This window comes from Sphaerulina musiva, assembly GCF_000320565.1.
Source record: "Sphaerulina musiva SO2202 unplaced genomic scaffold SEPMUscaffold_2, whole genome shotgun sequence".
Taxonomy (NCBI): Eukaryota; Fungi; Ascomycota; class Dothideomycetes; order Mycosphaerellales; family Mycosphaerellaceae; genus Sphaerulina; species Sphaerulina musiva.
In genome coordinates this window covers 842,993-867,229 of record NW_016017384.1, presented here as the reverse complement: position 1 = coordinate 867,229, position 24,237 = coordinate 842,993, and the positions used below count along the sequence as shown (strand labels likewise).

The following is a 24,237-nucleotide window of genomic DNA, read 5'->3' as shown; positions in this document are numbered from 1 at the left end:
CGGACTTGCGGTAAGGGCGCACGTTGGGAAGCCGTCCAATCGAGCGATTTCTCCCGACCGAGAGACCACCTTCACATCGCAGAAACCTAGGCTCTGAACAATACAGCTTATCATGACCTGGTACTTCCGAACCTCGTTACGTGTCAGGTATCTTCTTTTGCTTCTCATATCCCACAGAGAGCGGCGCACTCCGAAGGGCGCATGTTATTCGATGCCGTCGGTGACCCGTATCGAGTGTGCATGTCGCGACGCCTGGCACTGACCCGCTTATTTGCTCAGCAACACGCCTCGTCATAGCCCGCATGGGAGCTGCCTCCGACTTGCCAGATCAAGGACCGGTGAATGGGAAGATTGCCTTGCTTGGGCGCTGCGATGCGATGCCTGCAACCCTTTGCCTCGGCCGCAGTAGAGGCCGCTTGATCAAGAGAGTGAAACGACGCAGTACGAGAGTTTGGGCGGCGTCTGCGAGGCTGGCGGCGAGCGGTGAAGTGTAATGTTATGATCGTGGAAGAGGTAAGATACAGGTAGGCTAGGTACCTTAGGTAAGGCAAGGTAGAAGAAGCTCCCGTCAGCAGTGAGGTTTGCGCTAGAGTCTTGGCGTGTTGGCGGCCACAGCTCCGAGTTATGCGTGGTACCTTCCTCCCTCTCCTTCTAGGTACATGTACTCACGAACTATAGGTAGACCCTCGGCTCGGAAAACTCGCAGCGGTAGCACTTCGACAGAGACATTTTGAATTTCGGATAATCTTTGTGGCCGGTGGAATAAGTTAGGGTCTATTTGCCACGACCTCCTGTCTGAGCTGTTTCAATCCGTCTGTCCAGAGCACTTCAAGCCCATATTGGCGCGATGGTTTCCACAGCTCTCTCGACGACAGCTCTCACTCGATCGCCCAATGTCTTATTTGCACACTCGACTTCCAAGTGCTCCAACCAGACCTTGGCGATATTCTTATCAACTCTAATCTCCAGACCAGGTACAGGAACACCCACTGAGACCAGACGCGCAAGTTCCTGCTGCTGCAGCTTCTCGAGATCGACATCTTCAGATCCACCTTCCGCATCCATCCCTTGCCCAGAAATTCTCGGCTTATTGATGGGGTTCACAGCTTCTTCGCCGAATTGAGCTTCCAGGAACATGAATAACCTATTAAGGCGTTCCTCGGGTGTAAGATTAGCATGCGGATTCCTCTTGCCGGCAGCCATGCCTACACCATGTCCATGGCCATGACCGTGGTCGTGGAGCTGAGAACTCTGCCTGACAGCGGCAGGCGAGCTTTCGACTGTGAGTAGAACAGCCATGACAGCGTCAGCAATTCCGTCATTCGTGGCATTACCTTCCCACTCGAGCTCGACTAGCCCTTGGTCTTTGCAAATCACTCGTACACATCCTCCCATGACTTCAAAAATGATTGCGTGATGGGCAGGAAGTTCCTCGTCCGCGTGTTCTTGTTTGCCGTTTGTATCGGCTTTGCCATTTGTACTGGGCGCCTGGACATCGATAGTACCAAACGTGCCTTCGAGTGCCCATTTGATGAGGTCTTGTGATGCGGAAGCTAGCGTGAGATGTTGGCGACAGATGATCGTCGTTGTGGTGAGACCGGCATACTCTTGGAGGTCCTCGGGTGCCATGAGCGAGAGTTTGAAGTCATTTTGAACCAGGACACCAGAGATCACTTGCCCTAGTGACGACTCGTGATCAAGCTCAGACTTAGGCTTCTTGTTCTCTCCTTCAGTCGTCTCCTCTTCGTCATCGCTCGTTGCGGGCGGGCTAGGTAGCAGTGTCGGAGGCTGAACTTGAGACGCCAGTCGGCCTACCACACGAGCGACCTTCTCTTGTCGAAAAGGTATTCGCACTTCTTCACAGTTGGCTGGAGAGTATACCTTCATCTTCCCTGTGCCAAGCAGACGAGATTTCAGTCTGTTCATGTTGTGCTTCTCGCCATGAACGAGAATGACCACGGGAGCTCCGACCTCCTCGATGAATTCTCTGTTTTCTTGGCCGTCGACGTGCACGGCGAAGTTGAATTCCTGTACCGTGCACCGTCGTGGGACCATTTGTCTCTCTCCGTCAGGACCACCAGCTTTCTTGCCTAGCACGTTACCAGCTGAGCGATCGACAGTCACAGCCGGGATATTGTCTGGCTCCAGCAGAATATTCTTGGCCATTGTGCCTTCAACACTGTAGCCCGTGATGATCACACCATTCTTCGAGTCGGGGGCCCATCGCTCGAGCAATGCACGAGAAGGTCCATTCTGCAACATGCCGGGCGATGCAAGCACGACACTACCACCAACGTCGTCGAATCGATCGACACCTTTGAGTGCACGAACAAATTGAAAGTCCCATGGCCCAGCCGTGCCGCCATCGCCGACCGACGGGCCTGTAGCACTAGCTTGAAATTTGGCCTTGATGCGGTCGTTCATATCGTCGACGTAAGTTTGATACACCACCATGACTTTTCGCGCAAGGCCGGAAGCATAGTAGATAGGAAAACGGCGATACTCTTCATGCCGATGCCAGTGATCTTCCAGGATCAGTAGCAGTTCCTGAGTATTCCCAACAGCAGTCGTGGGCATCAATACTCTGCCACCGCGGTTCAAGATGGTGGTTATGGATTTGATCAGAGCGTTCTCACGCTCTTGTCGGGGAGTCCGGGTGCTGATGCCGAAAGTCGACTCCGTGATAAGACAATCAACCTTGACATTACGAGGGACAGCTGCAGGTATGAGATGGCGATCATTCTCTCGCGAGTAGTCGCCAGTGAACAGAACATTGAGGCCAGCAATCTCGATGAGGTACATACACGCGCCCAGAACGTGGCCGGCCGGATATGGCGTGAAACGAATGCCATTGTGCGAGTGCGTGGTGTGGAAGGAGATGGTCTGGATCATTGGTAGTGTGGAAAGGATGTCCTGCTCAGTGTACAGTTGGCTGACATAGCCATCAGTGCCCGATGTCGACGAAGCTGGAGCATGCGTGTTGTGGACTCGAACGGCGTCCTGCGTTGTCCATTTGTAGATTGCCTTCGTTGGGTGTGTCATGAACACTTTGCCAGCGAAGTTGGTCTTGGACAAGACATACGGCAGAGAAGCAGAGTGATCTTGATGAAAGCTGGAGTGGTAGCTTGTTAGCGCTTGGCGTTCCACTGGCTACAGAGGCTATCTACAAGAGTTGGTTCGATGGGTGACGGCAAAGCAGACTCTGTAGAGAGTGAGAGGAAGAGTGGAGATAACAGCTGGCATACGGTTGCTACAAAGGCTACTTTGCTGCTGTGAGTCTGAGTGGTGAGCTCGAAAAGACTAAACTAGGCATGCACAAGTGCTGCAAATGCGACACGTGTGCCAGTGTTATCCCGCAACCAGTCGTCTGCCCATTCGCCGCTTGGAGGAATCGAAGGTACTTACTGTGTTATAAGGAGCAGGTCAACAGTGCTCAAGTCAAACTCATCGTAGAAGGGCAGGGCGCCTAAGCCTTCATAGGACGGATGAATGCCCGCATCCAGCATGATTGTTTTGCCCTTATACTGGATGATATGACAAGATCGTCCAACCTCATTGCCACCGCCGAGCGCGAGGAACATCAGCTCATCCGACGGATCCACCGCTTCATCATCTTCCACTTTCGCGTTCATGGCCGAGTGCGGGCGTTTCGCGGCCATGTTGGTGCTGTCTGCGCGACACGCGCGACAGATTAGGAGAGGGTGCTACCAGACGCGCTCGAGTTGTGATGTAGAGTCAAATGGTGTCGAGCCAGCTAAGATGGTTTGGCACATATGAGGCACGCGATGGTGTTGACTACCTGTACGGTGGGTGCGATGGCGGTGGTGTTGCAAGTGGCGGAGAAGATGTAAAGGCATGAAGTGAGGCAGGTGGTCGTAAAGCAAGAACATCCAATGGAGAAGCTGTCGGGTAGAGCCGTTCCAGCACGAATGAGTGCATCAATCTCAGGCTTCTTCCGCTACATCCACACGCCAGCGGCACCGCACCGCACAGCACAGCGCGACACAACGCCATCATTGCCAGCGCCTCCTCTCGAGGCCGACCGACCGACGACACGCGATTCACGAAGATACGAGCGACCCTTTGGCCGGAGTGTCGGGTGCTCAGCGACAACATCCGTCTGATGAGGAGAGAAGGTGTGACTGGCCAGTGAGGAGGAACGGCCGTCCGCGGCTGTGGTTTGCGGGCAAGGCCCTCGCCCCGTCAGCATCAAGCGACCCCTCTGCTCCAGGCAAGGCGAGATACGTGAAGCAGCAGCATCGGCATCATGTCCTATCCATTGCAGGCACAAGCGCCGAAGCAGCCCTCGTACCCGCCATATGGAGCGTCCGCCAACTCTCCGCCCGGCCAGACGCCCTTCGCGCCGCCCGCGAAGCGACAGCGACTCTCACCGGACCCGCGCTCGCCCACGAACAGTAGTCCAGTATACGCGCAAACGCCCGTCTATGGCAATTATGGCCATTCACCTGTGCAATCGCCGTACAGCCAGCCGTACACTTCACCACAAGGTTCCTTCAACACACCACAGCAGTACTCGCCGCCTGCGCAACAATGGCCGCAGCAGCCGCAGCAAACACCGTATCCACCTATTCAGCAGCGGCCGAGCCAGATCAGCCCACCTCCACCGTCTCAGTCCCATCTCATGCCTCCTCCGCCACGACCGAAAGAAGACAAGGACGAGAAGATCGGAGTCGATGACATTGGCGATAGTCTGTTTGGCAGTGGTATCAATCTCAAGGATGAGGAGAACTATCTGCACAATACGTGGAACAACAGGCACTCACACAGTGAGAGCTTTCCAACAAATATGTCAACCTCGTTTGGGTCGAATGGCTCCAGTGGGAACAACAGTTATGGCTATCTGACTCAGGGCATGTCTTTCGGTAGCCAAGGGCAAAACGGTACACTCGCTGGCACCATGGGAGCGCCATTATCACAAGAAGCCATCGAGAATGAGGCGAAGAGGAGGCGAGAACAGGCGGCGCGAAGGCTTGCGGAGCAGCAGCAGTATCACTTGAATAATCAATATTTGCAAGGCAACTGCGTGAGGAATCGTATGCACCTAAGGGCTCAGGAGAGTGGCGTCCGGCTGGATATTAACGGTGTCTACGTAAGGGACCCAGGAGTCCAACCACAGCCACAGGTTATGGTCAACGGGGATGGCACATCAGGCATTGCGGTGGTCAAGAACAAGCCAGAAGCCATGATCGAGTCGGGTGTAGCCTATGAGCACATGATCACGCTGCTGAGTTTGGCTGCCCAGGAGCGTATGCGGGTTCTAGTAGATGATTCGTACGGCCTAGCACGCGCGAGGCGGTACGGTGATCATGGCAGAGTCGTTCCAGTCGACTTTGCAGATATCTCGTTTGGGCCAGGTCAGAAAAGCCAGGAGACTGTTGTGTCCGAGAGCGTGACGGGTTCACAGTGGGACAAGCCTACGGCGACTTCTAATGGAGATGCGAACGGCGAGGCGCTTACGAATGGTGTGAAGTCCACCCCGTCGCCTGGGCCAATGCAGACTGTTGCATACCAGGGCAGTCTCAACATTAAGCTTCGCGAGCTCGCCGAAAGCGACATGCGGGCAGAGAAGGAGCGATTGCGGAAGCGGGAGGCCCGACGACGCAAAGCGGAGATTGGTGACGGCACAGCGCCCATAGAAGCTGCTTCCGATGCGCCCGTCGACACATCTGCCACAGCTGCGCCCGTGAAGCCGCTAACCAAGAAGGAGATAAGCAAGAAGAACAAGGAAGCAGCAGCTCACACCGAAGCGCAAGCTTTGAACCAATCCAACCAAACGGCAGCCATGATGGCTCTCGGCGGCAAGAAGAACAGGTATTCTTGGATGAGTGGAGGTAGCGCAAACGTCCCAACGAATCGCTTCGCCAAACCTGGCAGCGGCACTGCTACGCCGAAAGGACAGCCAGAACCATCGAAAGGCCCTGCAGAGGCAAAGCAGGCTGAGGAGAAGAAGGCACCAACGTGGGGTGACTGGCGAGAGGATGATGTTCATGGCAAAGGCATCGAGTTGCGTGACCTCATCTTGGTCCTGGAGCGAGATGGCAAGGACAGGCGATCACTGGCGAAGGCGATGAGGAAATTGCCTTTGATTGCGAAGTAGTGTGGGCTCAAGCTGAAGCGTTGAACGCCGATCGATACGCTTGACTAGTGGCGATAGGATAGGACCGAACCATACGCAATCGATCGCCTTGATCGCATCCATCCTAACTCCTAAGTAAGACTTGGAGAGGCGCGGAGGTGCAAATCGAGAAGATGCGCATGTTGGCTTGGTTGGCCATCGAAGCTCAAGCATTTTGCATGAGCTTCCTAGCAGGCGCTTTAGTGTGTATAATCAGAATCAGATTCTTCGAAGGAGCCACTGGCAGGGAGGAATTCTCTGTGACTAGTTTTCGAGCGAGGCGTTATTTGGTAGTGAAGAGACTGTTACGAGGCCCAGCAGGCTTCACATGGGGGGACATCAAGTCTTCAAATATGGTTTTAACTGCCAGGCTTGAAAAGAGAGGTCAAGTAGCCTTCGAAAAATGAAAATATGGATATATTTGGCTCGCTTTGTCATCGCCGCCGTATTTGCATGAAGCGATCCATGAAGTGAAGCTAGAAGGTGACGTGCAGTGAAGGCAAGAAGCCGACATCATTACTTTGATACCTCAGGTATGAAAGACAAAACAAGGGTTCAATGTTGTAGTAATCTTTACATGTACCTCGACATCCACTATGATACGCATGGACCCGCAAGACGAGGCCATGGAGCTAGGAGGTAAGAACCTCAGGTGTTGTTCCGTCTCTCGCTTAATCCTTCGAAGCTCACTTCGCAAACCACCGCCGCTCGTCGTGCTATGCTATGGTCGAAATATCCCCTGACCCAAGTGTCTCAATGCACTTGGGGATCTCTCGATTCTCTTTGCGAACTCCAGCAGCGCTTGTCCACGTTCTCGTTATTATTGATCACGGGCCGAGTCAAGGAAAGGAGCCTTCCCACCTGAAACGCGGCCATCCGAAAGTGAAATTGCACGCGTACAAATGGTGCTTTTTGCTACCGCCTACAACTCATCAAATCCAACTTCCGTAAGATCTGGTACGTCCAATAGCTAAGGTAGCGTATATCTCTAAGTTAGCGAGCCAAGAGTGATGTACCGAAGTGCTGCTAGCATGCCAAGCATCATCATACCTTGCCCATAGGAGGTATAAAACATCTTTGGTAAGGGCAGCTTCTCGTCCAAGGCCGCGGGCTCCATGACTGTGGGGACTCTAGGGAGGTGCCCTAGAACTAATTCCTGGGCACAGATTAATACCACCGATGTCTCTCACCACAAATACAACGAGCTCTACCTGGACGAGCTCCGACCTTGTGAGAAATGAAGGTGAAGGATGCGAAATGAAAGAGGTTTCCAAACGCCACTTCCAGTCTGTCGTTTTTGGATCTGTGCAGTGTGTGCGCCATCCACTCTTAGTCTCTCGTATTCTGCCTGCTTGAGTCGGGGGGATACGGCCTTCTCTGGGAGCTTATTCGAAACAGACTTTTATTGATGCCGCCACGCGTGCGGGGAAGAAGAATCTGGGGTTTTCTGGGGTCCAACAAAGGCTTTTGTGGCATCGTCCACAAGGTGAAGCAAGAATAAAGGACCGTTACACTCGCGGTAAATGCGGCTGCCTTTCGCATCTTTGATCTTTTGCCGTGTCTCTGCCAGCGTCTTGGGTGTACCGCGAGGCCGAACGGCAACATGCACGCGGAAGAGACTATAGTCAGTCCACCAGCAGTCGCGCCTGCCCTGCGAGGAGGAGCAAAACTCAAGCAACGACGCTCCCGGAAGGCGTGTCAGCATTGCCATACTCGTAAGACTTCCAGTCCTCCACCACCGCCTCACTGCACTGCATCCAACCACTTCCAGTTCCCTCACGCATGGTATACGGTTATACCTACATACCTATATACATGACATTACCTCGATAGATAGGGACTGACCTGACTGCCCCGGTGCATGTAGGTAAGATCCGATGTAACGTCCTCGAAGGCGGCACGCCCTGCTCCAACTGCGTCGACGCAGGCACGACCTGTGTCATACGACGCCGGAAGAACCAACGGTGGGTGTCTTGAGTCGCCGGCTCTCGGCGTGAATAATCCATCAGGTACAGTAAGGTATGCGCAGATGCTGATCACTGGCCAGACGGGACAGCACTCCTCCTCAGGAGGCCCAGCAGGCGGCTGTATTGGAACAGCAGTCGCACAGTTGGAGAGTACCAACGCCATCTGTGACGCGTTCGTCAGCCAACATACCCTCGACGGCGTGGGCATCCGACAACACGGTGGATCGTCGACCCAGCGTGGCGACGACTAACTCGAACCAAAATGGCTACTCTTTACAGAATCAGTCGCAATCATCAGGCTCACCGACCACCGCTGATGGCCAGCTGTGGCAGGAGTTGCAGTCTAGTAACTTTCCTTGGGATCCCAGCATGGTGGAAGCATCGTCAGCAAGCTGCGACTTCAGCCACTTGACAGATCTGGACGACATCTTCACCTTTACTGGGAATTCATTCATGCCCGCTATACCCACGCCCGGACAAGACTTCCCGCTGCCGCAGACATATCCTCCACATCACCTGAGCGCTCCTTCCCTTCTACCCAGCCCAAATGGGCTGGCTCTCAGTGGAGATCCCCATGTGCCGCCTCGGAGATCTTCGACAGTGCAGATACCAGGACTAAATCCTCGCGATCAAGAGTATCTGCGTGTCGAGGGATGCTTCGAGCTACTTCCCCCTCATGTGCTGAAGCCCATGATGCGCATGTACTTCCGCATGGTGCATCCCAATCTCCCCATCGTTCCAGAAGACCAATTCTGGGCACTGTGGGATGGAGATGAGTTTCGAGTGGGAGATTACTCCTTTCTCTTGTTGAGAGCAATGATATTTGCAGCCACATGTGTAAGCCACGGCCTCCCTAGCTCTCTGCAATAGCGCTGATGCTGATGACTATGCAGTATGCCGAGCTTGACACGCTCTCCAGCGTTGGGTTTGTCAGCAAGCGCGAGGCCAGAAACACCCACTATCGCCAGGCAAAGGTGAGTACCATCAGCGGTCAAGAGGAGGATGTCTTCGTATTGATTCAATTCAGCTTCTGTACGATTTCGGTATCGAACGGGATCCAGTCGCGAACGCTCAAGCCTGCCTATTACTATCCTACAATGCACCCAATTACAATCTCCTCCGACTAAACACATACTGGGTAACAAATGCCATCCGCTTCGCCAGAATCGTCAGGGCCGATAGTTATTACCGAATCAAGGATCCCACGCGTTCTCGACTGCTGAAGAGGATCTGGTGGGGTGTAATCCTCAGAGATCATATCCTCTCACTGGGCTTACGTCGATCGATCCAGGAGCCGTTGACCAACGATTGGGATACCGAAAAGCACATACTGTCCGCAGAAGACTTCCAGTCAGAAATAGGAAATTCTCCGGTTCACGACGCCGATACTCAACTTCGCATCTTAAAAATGGTCGCCACTACCTGCCGACTTATGCAGTGTATTTCCCAAACGTGCCGAATCCTGTACGCGCACGAACGCCTAGATGACCGTCTCGAATTTGCATCCCGTGACCTTCCAGCCGTCGTAACAAACATACAACAATCGCTCGATTCACTCCGTCTCTGGCACGACCAAGCAATCCGAACCTTTCCCTTTCCTATCAGTCTTGACGACGCTCCCGAAGCCATATGCGTGTACGCAAATATGATGTTCTCATATCATGCCTCTGCAGTCTTTGGCCTCAATACCTACCTCATCCTACTTCGCGAAGTCTTCCCAACTCCCACTACGCAATCTCTTTTCTCCGTCTCCGACGCTGCTCAAGCCATGGAAGCAGCGAACAATGACGTGTCACGTCGCACACAAGAACTGGTTCAAGTTCGTTTGGTCAAATTTCTCCCTATTAGTGCGTCAGCTGTATTGGCGCTGCCGTTGATATTGCAGGCTATCAATGTCGCTGCGGCGAGAGGTTCGGGCATGGAAGCTGTGGAGATTCGTCGTTTGGATGTCTTCACCAGGACGTTGAAGTCTCAACAGCAGAACTTTGATGGATCGGATTTCTGCGCGGATGTCTTGGCGAATATTGTCGTAAGTCATGAAATATGTTTTTTGAGAGGTAGCATTGTGTGCATGAGTGAGTACGTAAGTGACTGGTGCTGACGAATTTCATCGACAGGCTTATGCTCAGGATGATAGCAAGTTTGTCAATTCGATGACTGCTCGCAGAGAAGACAGCAGTTCTTCTTCCATGATGAGGAAGGATATGATGAATGGAAATGAGAATGTTCATGGGATATCTGGTTTGGGGCGTTCTAGTGGTGGCGGTGGACCAGGCGGAAAGTTGAAGCTTGACTGGGGGAATTTGGTTTTTAAGAGACCGAGGTTATTCTTGAGGTTGGTTTTGTATATTGATTTGGCGTTGTGCACTGGTGGACCACCACAGGACGAGGATTTCCCTCCGGAATTGCAAAGGGGTGCTGCGTGATGGAATGCAAATGTGAATGAGTGACAGCTGGTGTGCATACGAATCATTTATCGCGTATTGGATAATGGATGATGTAGCAGTGGGAAAACAAGACGAGACGGGAGCAAGTCGGAATTTGCTCTGGACGTGACTATATCTCTACCTTTTCAGAGTCTTCTGCTTCTCTGCAGCCTCCACAACCTTCTTCTTCACAGCCAAACCCTTCCTTGTCCTCACCTTATCCACATATCTCAACGCCACATTCTCCTTATCAGCCTTATCACCCAAGTCCTCCAATTGCTCCTCGGTATAAGGAACCCAGTACGGATCCTCATCAATCATTTCAAAGCCCTCAAAAACCAACTGCGGAGCCGCAAATCCACTCGTCCTCTGCCGAATCTCATCCGAAAACCCAAAACTCTCTGCGACAGGTAACAGACTCAAGACGGTGAAATTATTCGTACTCTCGAGCATTTGCTCATCGATGATGCGACCATTGCGTCGTCCGAGGACGTTGTAGACTTTGCTGAGGACTTCGGTCGAGGCTTGGATCTCGCAACTGTACATGGCGAGCATGATGCGGGGCGACCAATCGAGGAAACCGGCGCGGATGGAATCGCGCACCGTGCGGAGGATTTCGCCTGTGAGACGGCCCATGTTGGCGGATATGTCGTCGGGAGAGAGTTCGGTGGAGACGGATTCGAGAAAGATGGCGACGCCTTGCATCGGCTCGTGGCAGAGAGGTCCTTGATAGGTTGCGAGTTGGAATGCGTAGGCGATCTTGTCCGCTAAGGCTGCCATGGACGAAGTGCTGTTGCTGCCGCTGGAGGAGTGATCGATGCTGTCGTGGAAGAATCGGCCGCAGATGCCATCTGGTGTGTTGTCAATCAGGATGTTGGGTCCGACACGACGAGGCCCAAATGCTGCGATTTTGTGGACTGCGTCCTTGTATAATTCGCGGTCGGCTTTCTCTTCCAGAAGCGCCTCTGCGAGTTGCTGCTTGAACTCGCTCATCGACAGACCTTGATCAGCAATGGCTGAGGTATCCTCAGCCTCGACTTCTTGCTCGCCGGATTCTTCGGCTTGTCCTGCTTTGGCGCCAGCCGACCGCTCCTCTTCCTGTGCCTTGCGTTCCGAATACAGGCGCTTCACGGCGCCGGTATGCTTGACCAGGAACTCAGTGACAGGCGTTGGGAGTGGTCGCACTGACAGCCGAATAGTGAGCTGTTTACTCGAAGTGACACCCTCAATCGTGCCACGGCCAAGAGCAGGGTTGGCGGGTTCCTTCATCTCTTCAGCCTTAACGATGCTCTCTCGATACGGCACCATTGCCTCGCCAGCCTGAATCTCACACTTGGCAAAACGCTCTTGCAAGTCCTTCATACACCGCTCGAGATGCAGCTCGCCAGCAGTCAAGATGACATGCTCACCACTTTCGAGTTGTTCGTAGGAGACTGCAGGATCGGCCTGCACGAGCAATTGTAAGCCTCGTATCATCTTGTCCAGGTCTCCTGGGAATGCGGGCTCGAGTGCTACTCGCACGATAGGTGCGTTGGTCGAGATCGCCGTGGTAGATGATAGATTTGGTGCGCCTTCCAATTGTGACGCGATTGTGCCGGATTTCAGGATCGCTCCTTCTAGTCCAGCAATGCCCACGATGTTACCAGCTGGAACCGAGTTTAGTGACTCCAGTCCACGGCCCATGAGCAGGTATAGCGCGGTCACGGTAACCTTTTGGGGCAGCGGCTCGGCATGTGGTTGCGCAGGAGTGAATTTTGGTGGCAGAACGTACACTTCATCGCCTACAGTCAGTGTACCAGAAAGCAGCCTCGCGAAGCCAATGAGATGCTCTGGGTCATCCTTTTCCTCCTCATCCTCAGCAGGAGCGTCGTCGTCGAGCTCATTTTCGTCCCCAATGGCGGCCGTACTGAGCGCATCGGTGACAGAGTCTACGCCAACCTCACTACTGGCAAGTGCTTGAGCACGCGCAATCTCTGCCCGTTTCTTACGCCCTAGCTCGCGAGCCTCTTCTGCCGTGAGAGCACCGCCCCGCCTCTTGTTGGAGGGCAGTTCACTCTCCGGGATAGAGATCATTTTGCTGACATATGCCACAACTGGCTTGCCGATTGTGGCATCTGATTGCGTCATCGCGTCCTTGATCTTTTGATCAATATGGCTTGAGCCAGGTGACTTTTCGAGCAGACCAGGTATCCGATTCTCCTGAGCCGCTTTGGGAGACGGCAAACTCATGATCACGGATACCAGAACTGCCGTCGACAAAGGCAACCAAGCTGAAAAGATGGCAGATAGCAGAGCCTTCGGATCCTTGGAACGAAGTATGTGTGCTGGAATCTTGAGACCAAGCCCCCTGGTGATCTTTTCGAGCAAAGCTTCATCGCCCTTGCCATTCGGTCCGCCAGTTGTGGCTTCGTACACTGCCCAAATCTGTTCCAGCACCAATTGTACAAACATTGGCTTCAAGTTCCGACCCTTCAGATGCTTTGGCAGCAGGACACGCTTCGTCTTCGGGTCCAGGTAGAAATCGCCCCATAGCACTTTTTCTAGCATATTGCGCTTAATGCCCAATTTCTTCTCGTACAGCGCTGCAAATTGCCTGGGCGTGAATGCCCAGCCATCAATAGCAGTGGCAAAGATGACATTGTTCTTCTCGGGCTCAAAGTAGATATCTTCATCATCCTTTTCTTCGTACTCGGCAGACGTTTCGCCAATCACAACGCCGTTGTCATCTTGGGCGATGCTACTGTGCCGGCTCCATGTACCATCATCTTCCTGTGCCTTTGCTGCAGCTGCAGCGCTCACCTTTTCGTCGATACGCTCTCTCCACTTCAGATCGTCTTCCATTCGTTCGCCAAGAGCGAAGCTACCCACCACTGCATTGACCTGCTCAAGAAGTTTGGATAAGTGTGTGTAGGCTTCGCCGGGGCTCAGCTTCAATTCGGTAATGAGACGATCCATTTTGTTGATAACAAGGAGAGGCTTGAGTTTTTCCGTCCATACTTGCCGCAGTACAGTGACAGTCTGAGAGCACACCCCCTCGACAGCATCTACTAGCACGATAGCACCATCACACAGTCTCGATGCTGTAGAAACTTCAGAGCTGAAGTCGATGTGGCCCGGAGAGTCAATCAGGTTGATCAGGTACTCTTTCTGCTCGGGTTCCGTGTCTGGTGCACTCCGTTGCAACAGCGGAAAGTATAACGAGATGGCAGATGACTCCATGGTGATGCCCCGTTCTTGTTCATCGGGCCTCGAGTCCAGGTAGCGGACCTTGCCAGCCTGTTTGGGTGAGATGATGCCATTTGTGGCAATCAGTCCATCAGTGAGAGACGTCTTGCCGTGATCAACGTGCGCCAAGATGCAAATCTACGAGACGCGCAGTCAGCGGATTTCTGCTCGCAGTGAGGTCGATGTGATGAGCTCACGTTACGGATGGTGTCGCCGGCCTGCTGAAGTTTCACCAGCTTTTCTGGCTGGACGACAGGCATCTTTTGCTCGGTGTCCAAGGAGGGCGTGTGTGTGCGTGCGTACGTGCAGTGTCGTGGTAACAAGAACGACAACGGTTCCACGTCCAGCAGCGAAAGCACAGCAAGCAGCTTTTTATATGTTTCTATTCGCCTCGATATGGATGATTCACCAGGGCGGGCATGAATGAGGGAATCGGTGCTACAGTACCTTAGTACAGAAGACTACAATATAATCGTGCCCAGAAATGCACATGGTTCGTTTCTCTGCCGGTGGTGGCGCGGCGCACGAACAACCTACTACCTCTTTCCCGCCTCTTATGAACACGATTATCACTGTTACAGCACATGATACCGGTTACTGTATGGATATGTAATACCACCACATAACTTCACCGTCGCGCATGCGCTGGTCGCAACCGCCGTCGATCCCGACCTCCTCCTCCATATTTCTCCCACCACCACCACCATTGACATTCCCCTCCTCTGCCACCTCCCCCCCTCCCCATCACCACAACCCCACTACCACTACCACTACCAAAATCAGTGACATTTCCCTCCTCCCTCCATGTAGTCCCCGTCAGGCTCGAGATCGAAGTCGTCGTATGCAGGTGGAATTGACATAGATGCCTGTCATGGCCGGCGTCACGATCCCCCCACCCACGCGACCCCTCGCCATCGACACGCCCTCGCCCGTCACGCAGTTCGGCAGCTACGAATACGACCGCATCGTCAAGCAGGGTCCGGTGCTCAAGAGGACGCGTAGGACCAAGTCGTGGAAGCCGGTACATATCGTGCTCCGCGCGAAACAACTCTCCATCTACAAAAACGAAAAGGAGAGCAAGCTGCGGCATGCCATCAACCTTGACCACCTCACCGCCGTCGCTCGCCAAAAGGACCCCAAGCGACAGAACAAGCATGTCTTTGGCCTCTTCTCGCCCTCGCGCAACTTCCACCTCGAGGCCGCCACCGAGCAGGAGGCTCAGGAATGGGTCGAGGCCATACGGCTGCAAGCGCGCATGGATCAGAAGGAGGAGGAAATGTACCTGGCCAGCCCGGGAGGTGCAAGTACAAACTACAGGGGCTTCGAGCGCAGCATCGACGCTCATATCAGCCCTATGACCAACGATGCCTTGTCGGGATACAGCTCATCTGATGTAGAAGGACTCAGTCAGAGCCAGCCCCTTCCTCGATCGCGAAATCGAGGGTCTGTGAACATCGGGAATCGCAAGTCTTCGGCTGTAGACTACTCGGGCGCAGAGCATGCATCTTATTCCGACTTCTCAGATTGGGGCGGAGGGCCTCCCGGACGACAGTCTGCGCTCTCATTATCCCATCCTGACCATAGACCCTCCACAAGCAGCACACAACCAGTGACCCCTGTTTACGGGCAAGGATCTGGCCGTCCCTCTATGGGCGTCAGAACAGCCAGCATGATGTCAGGAATCAATCAAGGTGGTGCTGAGGATGGTACAAAGAAGCCGTCGGTGTCCGCGCCGGACGATCCAGAGCGCGTTATCTGCCACGGCTGGATCTATCTTTTGAAGTCCACATCTGGCGTGAGGCAGTGGAAGAAGGTCTGGATGGTTCTACGGCCCAAGCAACTGACCGTGTACAAGAACGAAGAAGAGTACACCGCTCTAATCGTCCTGCCCTTCCCGACTATCATTGATGCGGTCGAGATCGACGATATTTCGAAGACTAAAACAGCTTGCATGCAGATTCTGAGTGAGGAACGAAACTACCGGTTCTGCGCCGTCGACGAGGACAGTCTAGCGCGATGGCTGGGTGCGCTGAAGAGCCTTCTTGCGAAGCGCAAAGCCGCAAAGACTGGCGTCCCCCCTCCTACTCCCGCCCCAACATAGCATTACCATGCCGGCAAAAGACGGACAAGAGGCAGACGTAGATGTCATCACGGTCGGATCATGGCTGCTCAGTAGGCGTGGGCAGAGCAAAAGATGTGCGGGCGGACACGATGATGCTTCATATGGCTTTATGATTGATGATATCCCGGAGAAACTTATTATCCTACCTACGATTGTGATCGCGAACGCTCTCCTGCATGCAGGAAAAACCGGATGTACAATGTATGCTAGCGGCAGTGAGCATTGCTTACGGAAAAGTCAGCGACTGGGTCATTAGAGCCCACAATTGAGACTACCTCCTATCTCATTATCGTGCCATCATTTCCGAAGTTTCAAAATCAGCTAGTTTTGCGGCTCTAGAGTCCTTCCAGCCCACTGTCTCCACCCGTCTGTCTGTTGTTGAATCGAATATCGGTATCAGGTAAATAAATAATCTTTATGAATCTTTTTTTACTTTCTCTTCCTTTCTAGCAATAATCATGTCCATGTGACGGACTCCTCGGCTTCACACCCGTATTATGTCCATGTGCATTCTCGCCCGCATAACGCGGATGTTTCTCATCGAATTTCTGATATCCTTTCTTGCCCTCACCACACTTGGCCCAATTATCCGGATGCTCTTTGGGGGACCCCCACTTCTCCTTCTTCTTCACCTCGGACAAACCCAAACATTCGGCCATTTTGAAAAACACATCAATGGAATTGTACACGCCTCCGAAAATTTCCGAACAGGGTCCTTGGGCCCAGACGGCGACGTCGGTGAGGGAGTGGACGCCTTGGTTGTAGGATGCGGGTAAAGTGCCATTGACGAGGAATCCGTTGACGTTGTCGCGGAGGTTGACGAAGTAATCGGTCGTGGCGAAGCCGGAGATGTTGGACGCGGGTAAGCGGGGTCCGAATTTGTGGACTTGGTAGTTTTCGCGGTGGTCGGGGTTGGCGGAGAAGCCTTGAGCGAGGGTGTAACGGGGTTCCCAGTTGGAGGGGAAGTTGGAGTCGCCGTAGCGAAGGTCTCCGCTGTTGATGTAGCCCGAAAGACCGGAACGTTCGTAGGGTCCGATGGCGTTCCGTTTGGCGCGGTCGTCGGTTTGCGCGTTGAAGTATTTGGTGTCGACGTTTCCGAAAACGTCGAAGCCGTGCCCGTGATCGGATGTGACGAGGACGAGTGTGTCTTTGAGGGCATCTAGCTCCTTGAGGTGTGCGATGGAGTGCTTGACCGTGTCGTCTAATTCGAGCAGCTCGGCAAGAGCGCGGTCATAGTCGAGGACGTGCATCATCTTGTCGACGGAGGCGGCTTCGGACATGATGAACCATCCCTTGTCGCCGGCACGGTTGTTGAGGATGTCAATGGCTTTGATGGTCATCTCTTTGAGACCTGGCTGGTCGGCAGCAGTTGCACCTTTGTCGCACGTTGGAGATAGGGTTTGGTTGAGGTTGGCAGTGTAGACGTTCCTGTCGAGCCACTTGGCCATGTTCGACTGGGAGAAAATACCAAGGGTCCTCTCGTCACTGGGGGTAGCGTCCAGCTGGGTCTTGTTGTAGACCACGTTGTAACCAGCATCAGCAAAGACCTTGTAGTAGTCAAGATCCTGGTAAGTCTTGCCGCCCGAGGCACCTTTAGCTGGGTCGCAGAAGTTCTCGGCCCCACCACCAAATAGTACATCTGGGCCAGACCATTCAGTCCAAGTATAGTTGACGATACCATGAAGGAAGGAATCGATGACGGCCTCGTAATCACCACGGTCTCGCGTGTGAGCAGTCAAAGCTGCGGGAGTGGCGTCTGCGATGAAAGCGGTCGACACAATGCCCACATGGCCGCCAACCAGACGATGGAAGATCTCGGCAATGCTTTCTACTTTGGGGTCATCAAAAGTATCCGGGGAGGTGTCTGCGTATACACCCAGAGCATTGACGGTCGACTTGTGACCTGAGTACAGCGCGGTTGCAGAGTTGGCAGAGTCGGTCATGAACGTATCGATCGAATGGGTCATTTGATGTCCAATTGTCGGAAACTTGTCCAGGGCCAGGGTGCTCTGGTAACGGCCATTCACAGTCTTGTGTGCAATAAGGCGAGCTGCGGTCACCATATTCGTCGTCATGCCATCGCCAACTGCGATGTATCAGTACCTGTCGTCACAGCGCCGGGCTATGTGTCTCGTGCTGGGGCGCGTCTGTCGGTGAAGACTCACTAAACAGGAGGATGTTTTTGGTCTTGCGGACCTGCTCGATGTCACGCACCAGCCAGTTGGCCGTGGTCGTGGTACCGTTGTTGTACGTCAGGACCGCAGTGTATTCGCCCGGCTCGTAGAGAGCCACTCTTCGCCATGCCTTGGAAGCCACATTGACGGCGGACGGAGTGTGAGCATCATAGGCGAAGAGATCCTCGTACCAGCTGAAGTCCCAAGTCTCGATCTCGGGCTCGTCTAGGTCAAAGTAGGTGGTGACGGGCTGGGGAGCGCTCCCATCTTTGCTGATGGTGAATGTGAAGTGCTCATCGGGCACGCCGTTGGTGGCTTCGGAGCCATTGACAGGTGCGTGAACCTCGACACGTATATCGAAGTATTGGCCGGCGAGGAAGTCCTGCTGGTCAGGTGGAGTTACGCATCCGAGTGTAGGGCCTTTGTGACGCGTCAAATTCTCAGCACAAGCACCACCGCACGCGACCCACTCAATTACCTCACGCCGAACTCACAAGTGCCATGTCTCTGGAATGTCTGGGCTCCAACTAGTGAAACGAGCCCAGCAGCTGCGAACAGTCTTGTCAAAGGCTTCATAGTAGCCATTGGATGTCGAACGATCGAAGAAAGGGAGCGTTGCAAACCTGAAGGAGATTCGACCCGTCACCCCACGATCCTGGTGCATTTATACTAAAAGTCTACCTGCGGTACCTTAGGTAGTCCTAGATTTGACCACCAGGGAAGAAAAATCTACCCCGACCTCCTCCTCCTTCTCCCGAGTCCCAACCATCGTCTGCCGGCACATGCGCTATCATGCCGCCCACTCGTCACAAGCAGACTGACTGCCAGCTTCAGCCGTCAAGAGCGAGAGGAAGGGGATAAGCTTCGGTATAGGTTGCATCTGCTCGGCCCAGACTGCACCCTTCGACAACCCGTGCTCGAGCGCGACATTCGAATGGTCGGAGGTGCTTCGAGGCGCAGAATGAGGTTTCATTCACCTGCCTGTTTGATGATTGCCAAGGGAGAAAGGAGCCTTGGCCTGCAGGGAGACCAAGCAGCGAAACCGAGACGTGCGATGCTGGAGAGAGTCTCAGGGAATGAGGGAGATACCTATACCAGAGTCGGCGGGCCGCGAATGGTTAGTCGGAAAACGTGTATCCAGGATGGCATCTGAGTGGTGCGGAGAAACGAGGCTCACAGCAACGCAAGAGTGCTGAAATGTTCATCTCCATGTCCTACCATGCCAAGTGCACGTGGGCAGCATGTCCCTCGCACTCTCGCGTATCGGTAGCGCGTGCAAGGGCAGAGGGACCGGCTCAGTTGCTACATCTGTTCCCTAATGACCGACGCCCGGGACATGGCCAGGACTAGGCGGTATGCACATGGGGGCTAGTAAATCACGATATTCACACACGCATGTCGCACGCACGGTACATGTAACTCCTAGGCTTATAGGCTGAGTGTAGCACACAGCTCATCGTAGTAGAGATAAGGTACATGTAGCTATCCATCATATCTTCGTCTCGTCGTTATTACTTTGTTGTGCACCTGCGCCAGCTTTCCAAACCCATCCCAAAATGCTGCAGGCTATAAGACGACGATATTATCTGCATTTCTAAGAGCAACAACATGTACACTGGCGAGCGCCGTCTTGTCATCGTCATCATCAGAAGCCGTCGGCGGGCACGATGTCTCTGATGCTGTGTCGCCACATCCCATTGTCGGGCCGTGGCTGATCGCCCACGAACCAATTTGAACAGATTCGGCGCCACGCTTCTTCCTCTGTCCTTTGCAGGTCAATGAATCGGAGGCCAATATCGAACTCCTCGTGGAAGTTTTCTGCAGGGGGTGCTGCAAGGTTCATGCCATCAATACCCTGCCCGCCTGCAGGAACATTTTCGTCCTTGAGGTCGTCGATACCGGCAAATGCGTCCTCCTCGTCTTCAACATCGGTTGCAGAAGAAGACAATTGGTTAGACACGTCTCGGCCGCCCTTGACTTTCAACCACTTCATCTGCTGCGGATCGTACACCATTCCATTCTGCACTTGAATGTTGAAACCACTGCCAGTGGGTACGTGGGAGATGAGTGCGGGTCGTGAAGGTGACGTGTTGGATCTCTGGTGCGTTAGTCCGATATAGGACGATCGGGGTCGAAGTTGTGGAGTGGGTGTCTCTAACGGCGCCATGTCGAATGCTTGCAACGTGTTCTCGTTGCCTTCCCAGCGTAGTGTTTGCGGGTTATATATCATACCCTTTTCGCCTATCATTCTGATCAGCAGTGTTTTTCTCGCGCGAAGCAATATACTTGACACATACTCTTGGCTACGTGGGAACCGATGCCCGCAATCAAGCCCGGCCTCCGAATACTCTTCTGTCTCTGTGCACCTGGGCTTGAGAATGGACTTCTTGCTGCCACTTGAGCTTTCCAGTTGGTAGTCAGTGGCTGAAGGGGCCCTTCACTTCGTGGTCGCGGCTGATTTGCGAGGCGTGTTTCTCTGGCAATTCTACTTGCAGCAGTATCACGAAGGTAACTAGGTGTGGCCGTCGGCGCATCGTAGAAGCCTTTGGTGGGACTCGCCGGCGTTCGAGGAGCAGGTGTCATCATTCTGTCAGGTACGATGGTGATTGCAGAGTTTCTCTTACTAGCATCCGTCAGGTCGCTACGACTTTGGGTGGCCCGTAAAGTGCTCTGCTTAGGTGGGCCGCGACCGACAGGTTGCTTCATGAATTTGCTCTCTGTGGTCACGGATGTTGGTAGATCATCAAAGATCTCAAGCTCATTGCCATCGCCAAAATGCCTCTTCTTGATCGGCTTCGTCAGAGTGTGCTTAGCAGCTGCTTGCCGAACCAGCGAGGCGGGCGCTACGTTTTCTCTGTGCCTTGCCACTCGCGAAGGAGTATCCGGCGTGATTTGGTTGGATAGCCTCGAACTGGGTCGCTGTGGTGGTGGTGATTGCGCACCTGGTCTGTTCGGATCAGAGTCGCGCCGCAAGTGGTACGGCATTGCTCGATGTGTAGTGATATGTGGCGATTGCATATTGGATACTCCTGCGGGCAGGAATGGTACAGAAGGCTTCGACAAGGAACCATGGCTCGATTGGTTGCGCAGAGCGGGCATAGACCGCTTGGAACGAAGTAGCTGCGCACTCGTCGTGGTGGGCCCTCTCCTATTCTTAAGCCCTTGCATATCGCCACTTTCGAAGACCGGATCCAGTCGAGACGTGTGTCTGGTGCCAGAGACGGGCCGCGGGATATGCGATCGTGTGTATATGGGCTTGTCGGTGGCTCGATCATGGAAGTTCAAAGTAGTAGCGGCTCTTTGAGCAGCTGGAGGCACTCTGGCCGACTTGACCTGCACATTTCGATTCGTGGTACGTTTCCGTACATTGAGCACCTCGCCATCACCCAGATCCAGATCCCCAAAGAAGTCGTCGTTGTCGTCGGACTCCAGCTTGGACTTCTTGTGCGTCTTGGTCATCGTAGGCTCCTGCTCTACTACCGCAGAGCTTGGCTGCGACAAGTCTGATAGTTCTGCATCTGCAGCGCGTCGTTTCTTCAATAGTGCGTCGAAGTCCATGGGTCCTTCGGGGAAATCGAGCCCACCCAGATCATCCACCTCACTGTCTGCGGTCGCAGAACCTAGACTCGGACTCATCACTGATGCCGAACCACTGCGATTTCTCGTGTCACGCTTTCCAGCAAAGCGAATCCCTAGGCTTCCCTCAAGCTCGTCATCAAAATCGTCGAAGCCTTCGTCCGACATGACACCTGGATCATCTGCCCTCGGCTTCAGCTGCAACGGCTGGTCCGACATCTCGAGGTCATTGTCCCAGTCGTGATCAATCTTCTGTTTCGACTTCTTCTTGCCCAATCGCTTTATCGTGCCGCCTAACAGTGCGCTTGCGGGCACGTTGTTCGGGAGTGGTATGCCTGCCTGTTTCGCGGACTGAATCGCCTGTGTCGTGCTGTGCTCGTCGTTGGGTGTGATGACCACGTTCCAGTCCTCATCGCCAGCCACCGACTCCGATCGCGTGCTCATTCGCGACGACATACTGAGAGGTCCCGTTCCCACGCTGGCGTTGCCAAAGGTCTGGAAGTCGCCTTGGAAGTCATCATCCAGGTCCCAGCTCTCGACCGCCATTGTGGCCGCCGTCGTGATGCCGCCGTCGTGGTGCTCCGAATGTCTCGTGCGCGAGGTGCAGCGTCATGCGGTCACTGCACAGCCTGGGAAGAGGAAGGCCGTGAACAGGATGACGCGCGGTGTAGGTGCTGGAGATGGTGTGCGTTCATACGGCGCGCTCGACGATTGTTCTTGCCCGATGTTCAGAGGATGGCTGGCATGATTCAAATAACCTTAGGCAACGCGAACTGTAAGACCCGTAACATGAGTTACGTGACCCCTGCGCCAGCTACTTTACCAATTTTCCACGCACGGCACGTCGATTCTCTCTATTTCCCGACCGGCTCCCCGGTGCAGAGCGAGCGCACTGGCCGACACGCGGTCTCGAATATCGCGTCGCCAGCAAGATTTTGAAGTCACATAGCAACAGCTGATTGCCGCAATATCGCGGCCGTAGATCACGCCACGCTGCAAGGCACGCGCTGTCGCAGATGAATCCTGTGTGAAGGCCGCATCACAGCTTCAGAAGAGCTACATATCCTGATTTCCCTCGCCTTCGCCTTGCGCAAGCACACATCTCTATTCTCGGTTTCAGACATACGCATGCAGGGCAACCTACCAGTTAAGGCCGAACAATAGCCTTGAAAGCTATGTCACCTCCGACACAGCACGTCCTTCGCCTGCGTCGGACGGACGACAAGTCTGCGAAGCACATGCTCGTTAATATCGCTAAGGAAGGACGAAAAGACCTAGACTTGAAGCTCATTGGCACAGATCAGTCCGAACTTTTCGTCGTCTCGTTCAAGGAAGCCGACACCAAGGCCTATCAGGACCGCAATTTCAAGGGTAATCTCGAAGAATGGAAGACCCTCCTTATGTTCGCGTTGCTGCACCATAAACCGGAGGGTCTGTTACCAGACTCCTTACAAGGTGTGGAGACGGTCGCCGCTATCAGCAAGACCAATGCAACAATCACTATTCGGAAGAAGGTTGGTGAAATTACCCAGAGACTCGGAACCATACCTCTGCAGAAGACGGACACGGAAGTTGACACTCTAGAATGGGTTGATGCTGCTGCTGCCGAGGCCGACGGTCTACGATTGCAGCTAGATGTTTTACGTGCTTCTGTAGAGTCACAGAGAGACTCTATTGCCAAGTTGACCACGGAGCTGGACATGCTAGTCAGAGCGAAGAAAGCACACGAGGACGAACTGCTAAGTAAATTTGCCGCACTACTCAATGCTAAGAAGTTGAAAATTCGTGATCAACAACGGCTATTGAAGAGTGCCAAGATCGATTCAGATGCCGCGATAGACGTGAGTCGATCGAAATCAGCAAGTACTCCGAGAGAGGCAAGTTCCTCTCGAGGCGGAAAGCGAAAAGCCAATGGAGCATCACTGTCGCCCTTGACAGATTCAGACGCAGCAGATGAGGACGGTGCCACTGTCAACGGCTTCGACAAAGGCGAAGGCGAAGGCGAAGGCGAAGGCGCATCAAGGCACGATCGAGTCACACCCGAGCCGGACGAGCCCGATGCTGCTGTCGAACCGGTCGAGGATGAAGAGGAGCATGCTGCCTCGCCTGAAGTACTTGCTGGTTCTGGAGCCTCACATCGAGTTACCCAGGAGCAAACTCAGCGGCGTCAACCAAGCCAAGAATCTGATCCAATGGATGTGGATGAGGCAGCACCGACCCGGCAGGCACCCACCAGGGATATGCCTCCAAAGACGAAAGAGAAAGAGCCTACGCCGCCCAAGGCCTCGAACATTGGCGATGACGAGGATGAAACGGATGACGAACTATGACAGATGACACTATGGAGGTTCAGCATAAGAGGTTTCGGCATGGAGGAAGCTATGTATTGGGTTGATAGGAATCGGATACAGCGGTCTGCAGACGTGATGGTGTCGTCTCCAGCGCTGCCGTCCAGACTAGGTCGGACTTACTGCAGGGGCCGGGCGCAAGTCTCGATCTGCGAATGCGATGGACCGTCTTGTGCAACCAAGTAAGACGGCACGGGCGGGGTGGGCCACGGATATTGACATGATGCGCTGTGTATGCACGTGTAGAATCTAAATGAAGATGA

The 24,237-nt window shown here is 53.9% G+C and overlaps 8 protein-coding genes across 8 annotated transcripts; 4 read left to right on the top strand and 4 right to left on the bottom strand.

Moving 5' to 3' along the window:
* Window positions 1-588: 588 nt before the first annotated feature.
* On the bottom strand, window positions 589-3,814 carry SEPMUDRAFT_79495 (Metallo-hydrolase/oxidoreductase). The gene is made up of 2 exons (XM_016910221.1): window positions 3,406-3,814; window positions 589-3,112 (listed from the first exon to the last, which is right to left on the bottom strand). Exons 1-2 carry the CDS (start codon window positions 3,657-3,659, stop codon window positions 829-831), a joined length of 2,538 nt encoding a protein of 845 aa, XP_016763261.1. The 5' UTR covers window positions 3,660-3,814; the 3' UTR covers window positions 589-828.
* Window positions 3,815-3,978: 164 nt separating this feature from the next.
* On the top strand, window positions 3,979-6,560 carry SEPMUDRAFT_147103 (uncharacterized protein). Its single transcript, XM_016904082.1, has one exon. The coding sequence runs from the start codon at window positions 4,268-4,270 to the stop codon at window positions 6,116-6,118; it is 1,851 nt and encodes a 616-aa protein (XP_016763260.1). The 5' UTR covers window positions 3,979-4,267; the 3' UTR covers window positions 6,119-6,560.
* A 1,179-nt stretch (window positions 6,561-7,739) lies between these two features.
* On the top strand, window positions 7,740-10,623 carry SEPMUDRAFT_59617 (uncharacterized protein; the record flags this gene model as incomplete). The annotated part of the gene is made up of 6 exons (XM_016909499.1): window positions 7,740-7,851; window positions 8,004-8,100; window positions 8,184-8,940; window positions 8,997-9,077; window positions 9,131-10,132; window positions 10,221-10,623. 6 exons carry the CDS (start codon window positions 7,740-7,742, stop codon window positions 10,527-10,529), a joined length of 2,358 nt encoding a protein of 785 aa, XP_016763259.1. The 3' UTR covers window positions 10,530-10,623.
* A 16-nt stretch (window positions 10,624-10,639) lies between these two features.
* SEPMUDRAFT_130885 (P-loop containing nucleoside triphosphate hydrolase protein) lies at window positions 10,640-14,179 on the bottom strand. Its single transcript, XM_016902384.1, has 2 exons — window positions 13,952-14,179; window positions 10,640-13,892 (listed from the first exon to the last, which is right to left on the bottom strand). Exons 1-2 carry the CDS (start codon window positions 14,012-14,014, stop codon window positions 10,668-10,670), a joined length of 3,288 nt encoding a protein of 1,095 aa, XP_016763258.1. The 5' UTR covers window positions 14,015-14,179; the 3' UTR covers window positions 10,640-10,667.
* Window positions 14,180-14,528: 349 nt separating this feature from the next.
* On the top strand, window positions 14,529-16,148 carry SEPMUDRAFT_147101 (PH domain-containing protein). Its single transcript, XM_016904081.1, has one exon. The coding sequence runs from the start codon at window positions 14,617-14,619 to the stop codon at window positions 15,853-15,855; it is 1,239 nt and encodes a 412-aa protein (XP_016763257.1). The 5' UTR covers window positions 14,529-14,616; the 3' UTR covers window positions 15,856-16,148.
* Window positions 16,149-16,278: 130 nt separating this feature from the next.
* SEPMUDRAFT_147100 (alkaline phosphatase precursor) lies at window positions 16,279-19,020 on the bottom strand. Its single transcript, XM_016904080.1, has 4 exons — window positions 18,741-19,020; window positions 18,545-18,673; window positions 18,042-18,470; window positions 16,279-17,962 (listed from the first exon to the last, which is right to left on the bottom strand). The coding sequence occupies exons 2-4, from the start codon at window positions 18,633-18,635 to the stop codon at window positions 16,323-16,325; spliced, it is 2,160 nt and encodes a 719-aa protein (XP_016763256.1). The 5' UTR covers window positions 18,636-18,673; window positions 18,741-19,020; the 3' UTR covers window positions 16,279-16,322.
* Window positions 19,021-19,465: 445 nt separating this feature from the next.
* Window positions 19,466-22,630, bottom strand: SEPMUDRAFT_147098 (uncharacterized protein). Its single transcript, XM_016904079.1, has 2 exons — window positions 20,348-22,630; window positions 19,466-20,291 (listed from the first exon to the last, which is right to left on the bottom strand). The coding sequence occupies exons 1-2, from the start codon at window positions 22,170-22,172 to the stop codon at window positions 19,696-19,698; spliced, it is 2,421 nt and encodes an 806-aa protein (XP_016763255.1). The 5' UTR covers window positions 22,173-22,630; the 3' UTR covers window positions 19,466-19,695.
* Window positions 22,631-22,677: 47 nt separating this feature from the next.
* Window positions 22,678-24,237, top strand: SEPMUDRAFT_147097 (uncharacterized protein). Its single transcript, XM_016904078.1, has one exon. It carries the CDS (start codon window positions 22,802-22,804, stop codon window positions 23,954-23,956), a length of 1,155 nt encoding a protein of 384 aa, XP_016763254.1. The 5' UTR covers window positions 22,678-22,801; the 3' UTR covers window positions 23,957-24,237.

What these genes read in the sequence shown, in the direction of transcription:
- SEPMUDRAFT_79495 (XM_016910221.1), bottom strand. Translation starts at nt 3,659, where the DNA reads ATGGCCGCGAAACGCCCGCACTCGGCCATGAACGCGAAAGTGGAAGAT. An exon ending in GACCTGCTCCTTATAACACA is followed by an intron (nt 3,113 to 3,405) that starts GTAAGTACCTTC and finishes CTACCACTCCAG; the next exon opens with CTTTCATCAAGATCACTCTG.
- SEPMUDRAFT_147100 (XM_016904080.1), bottom strand. Translation starts at nt 18,635, where the DNA reads ATGGCTACTATGAAGCCTTTGACAAGACTGTTCGCAGCTGCTGGGCTC. An exon ending in ATTCCAGAGACATGGCACTT is followed by an intron (nt 18,471 to 18,544) that starts GTGAGTTCGGCG and finishes CGCGTCACAAAG; the next exon opens with GCCCTACACTCGGATGCGTA. An exon ending in CAAAAACATCCTCCTGTTTA is followed by an intron (nt 17,963 to 18,041) that starts GTGAGTCTTCAC and finishes GATACATCGCAG; the next exon opens with TTGGCGATGGCATGACGACG.
- SEPMUDRAFT_147103 (XM_016904082.1), top strand. Translation starts at nt 4,268, where the DNA reads ATGTCCTATCCATTGCAGGCACAAGCGCCGAAGCAGCCCTCGTACCCG.
- SEPMUDRAFT_147101 (XM_016904081.1), top strand. Translation starts at nt 14,617, where the DNA reads ATGCCTGTCATGGCCGGCGTCACGATCCCCCCACCCACGCGACCCCTC.
- SEPMUDRAFT_130885 (XM_016902384.1), bottom strand. Translation starts at nt 14,014, where the DNA reads ATGCCTGTCGTCCAGCCAGAAAAGCTGGTGAAACTTCAGCAGGCCGGC. An exon ending in CCGGCGACACCATCCGTAAC is followed by an intron (nt 13,893 to 13,951) that starts GTGAGCTCATCA and finishes CGCGTCTCGTAG; the next exon opens with ATTTGCATCTTGGCGCACGT.
- SEPMUDRAFT_147098 (XM_016904079.1), bottom strand. Translation starts at nt 22,172, where the DNA reads ATGGCGGTCGAGAGCTGGGACCTGGATGATGACTTCCAAGGCGACTTC. An exon ending in CGGTTCCCACGTAGCCAAGA is followed by an intron (nt 20,292 to 20,347) that starts GTATGTGTCAAG and finishes TCAGAATGATAG; the next exon opens with GCGAAAAGGGTATGATATAT.
- SEPMUDRAFT_147097 (XM_016904078.1), top strand. Translation starts at nt 22,802, where the DNA reads ATGTCACCTCCGACACAGCACGTCCTTCGCCTGCGTCGGACGGACGAC.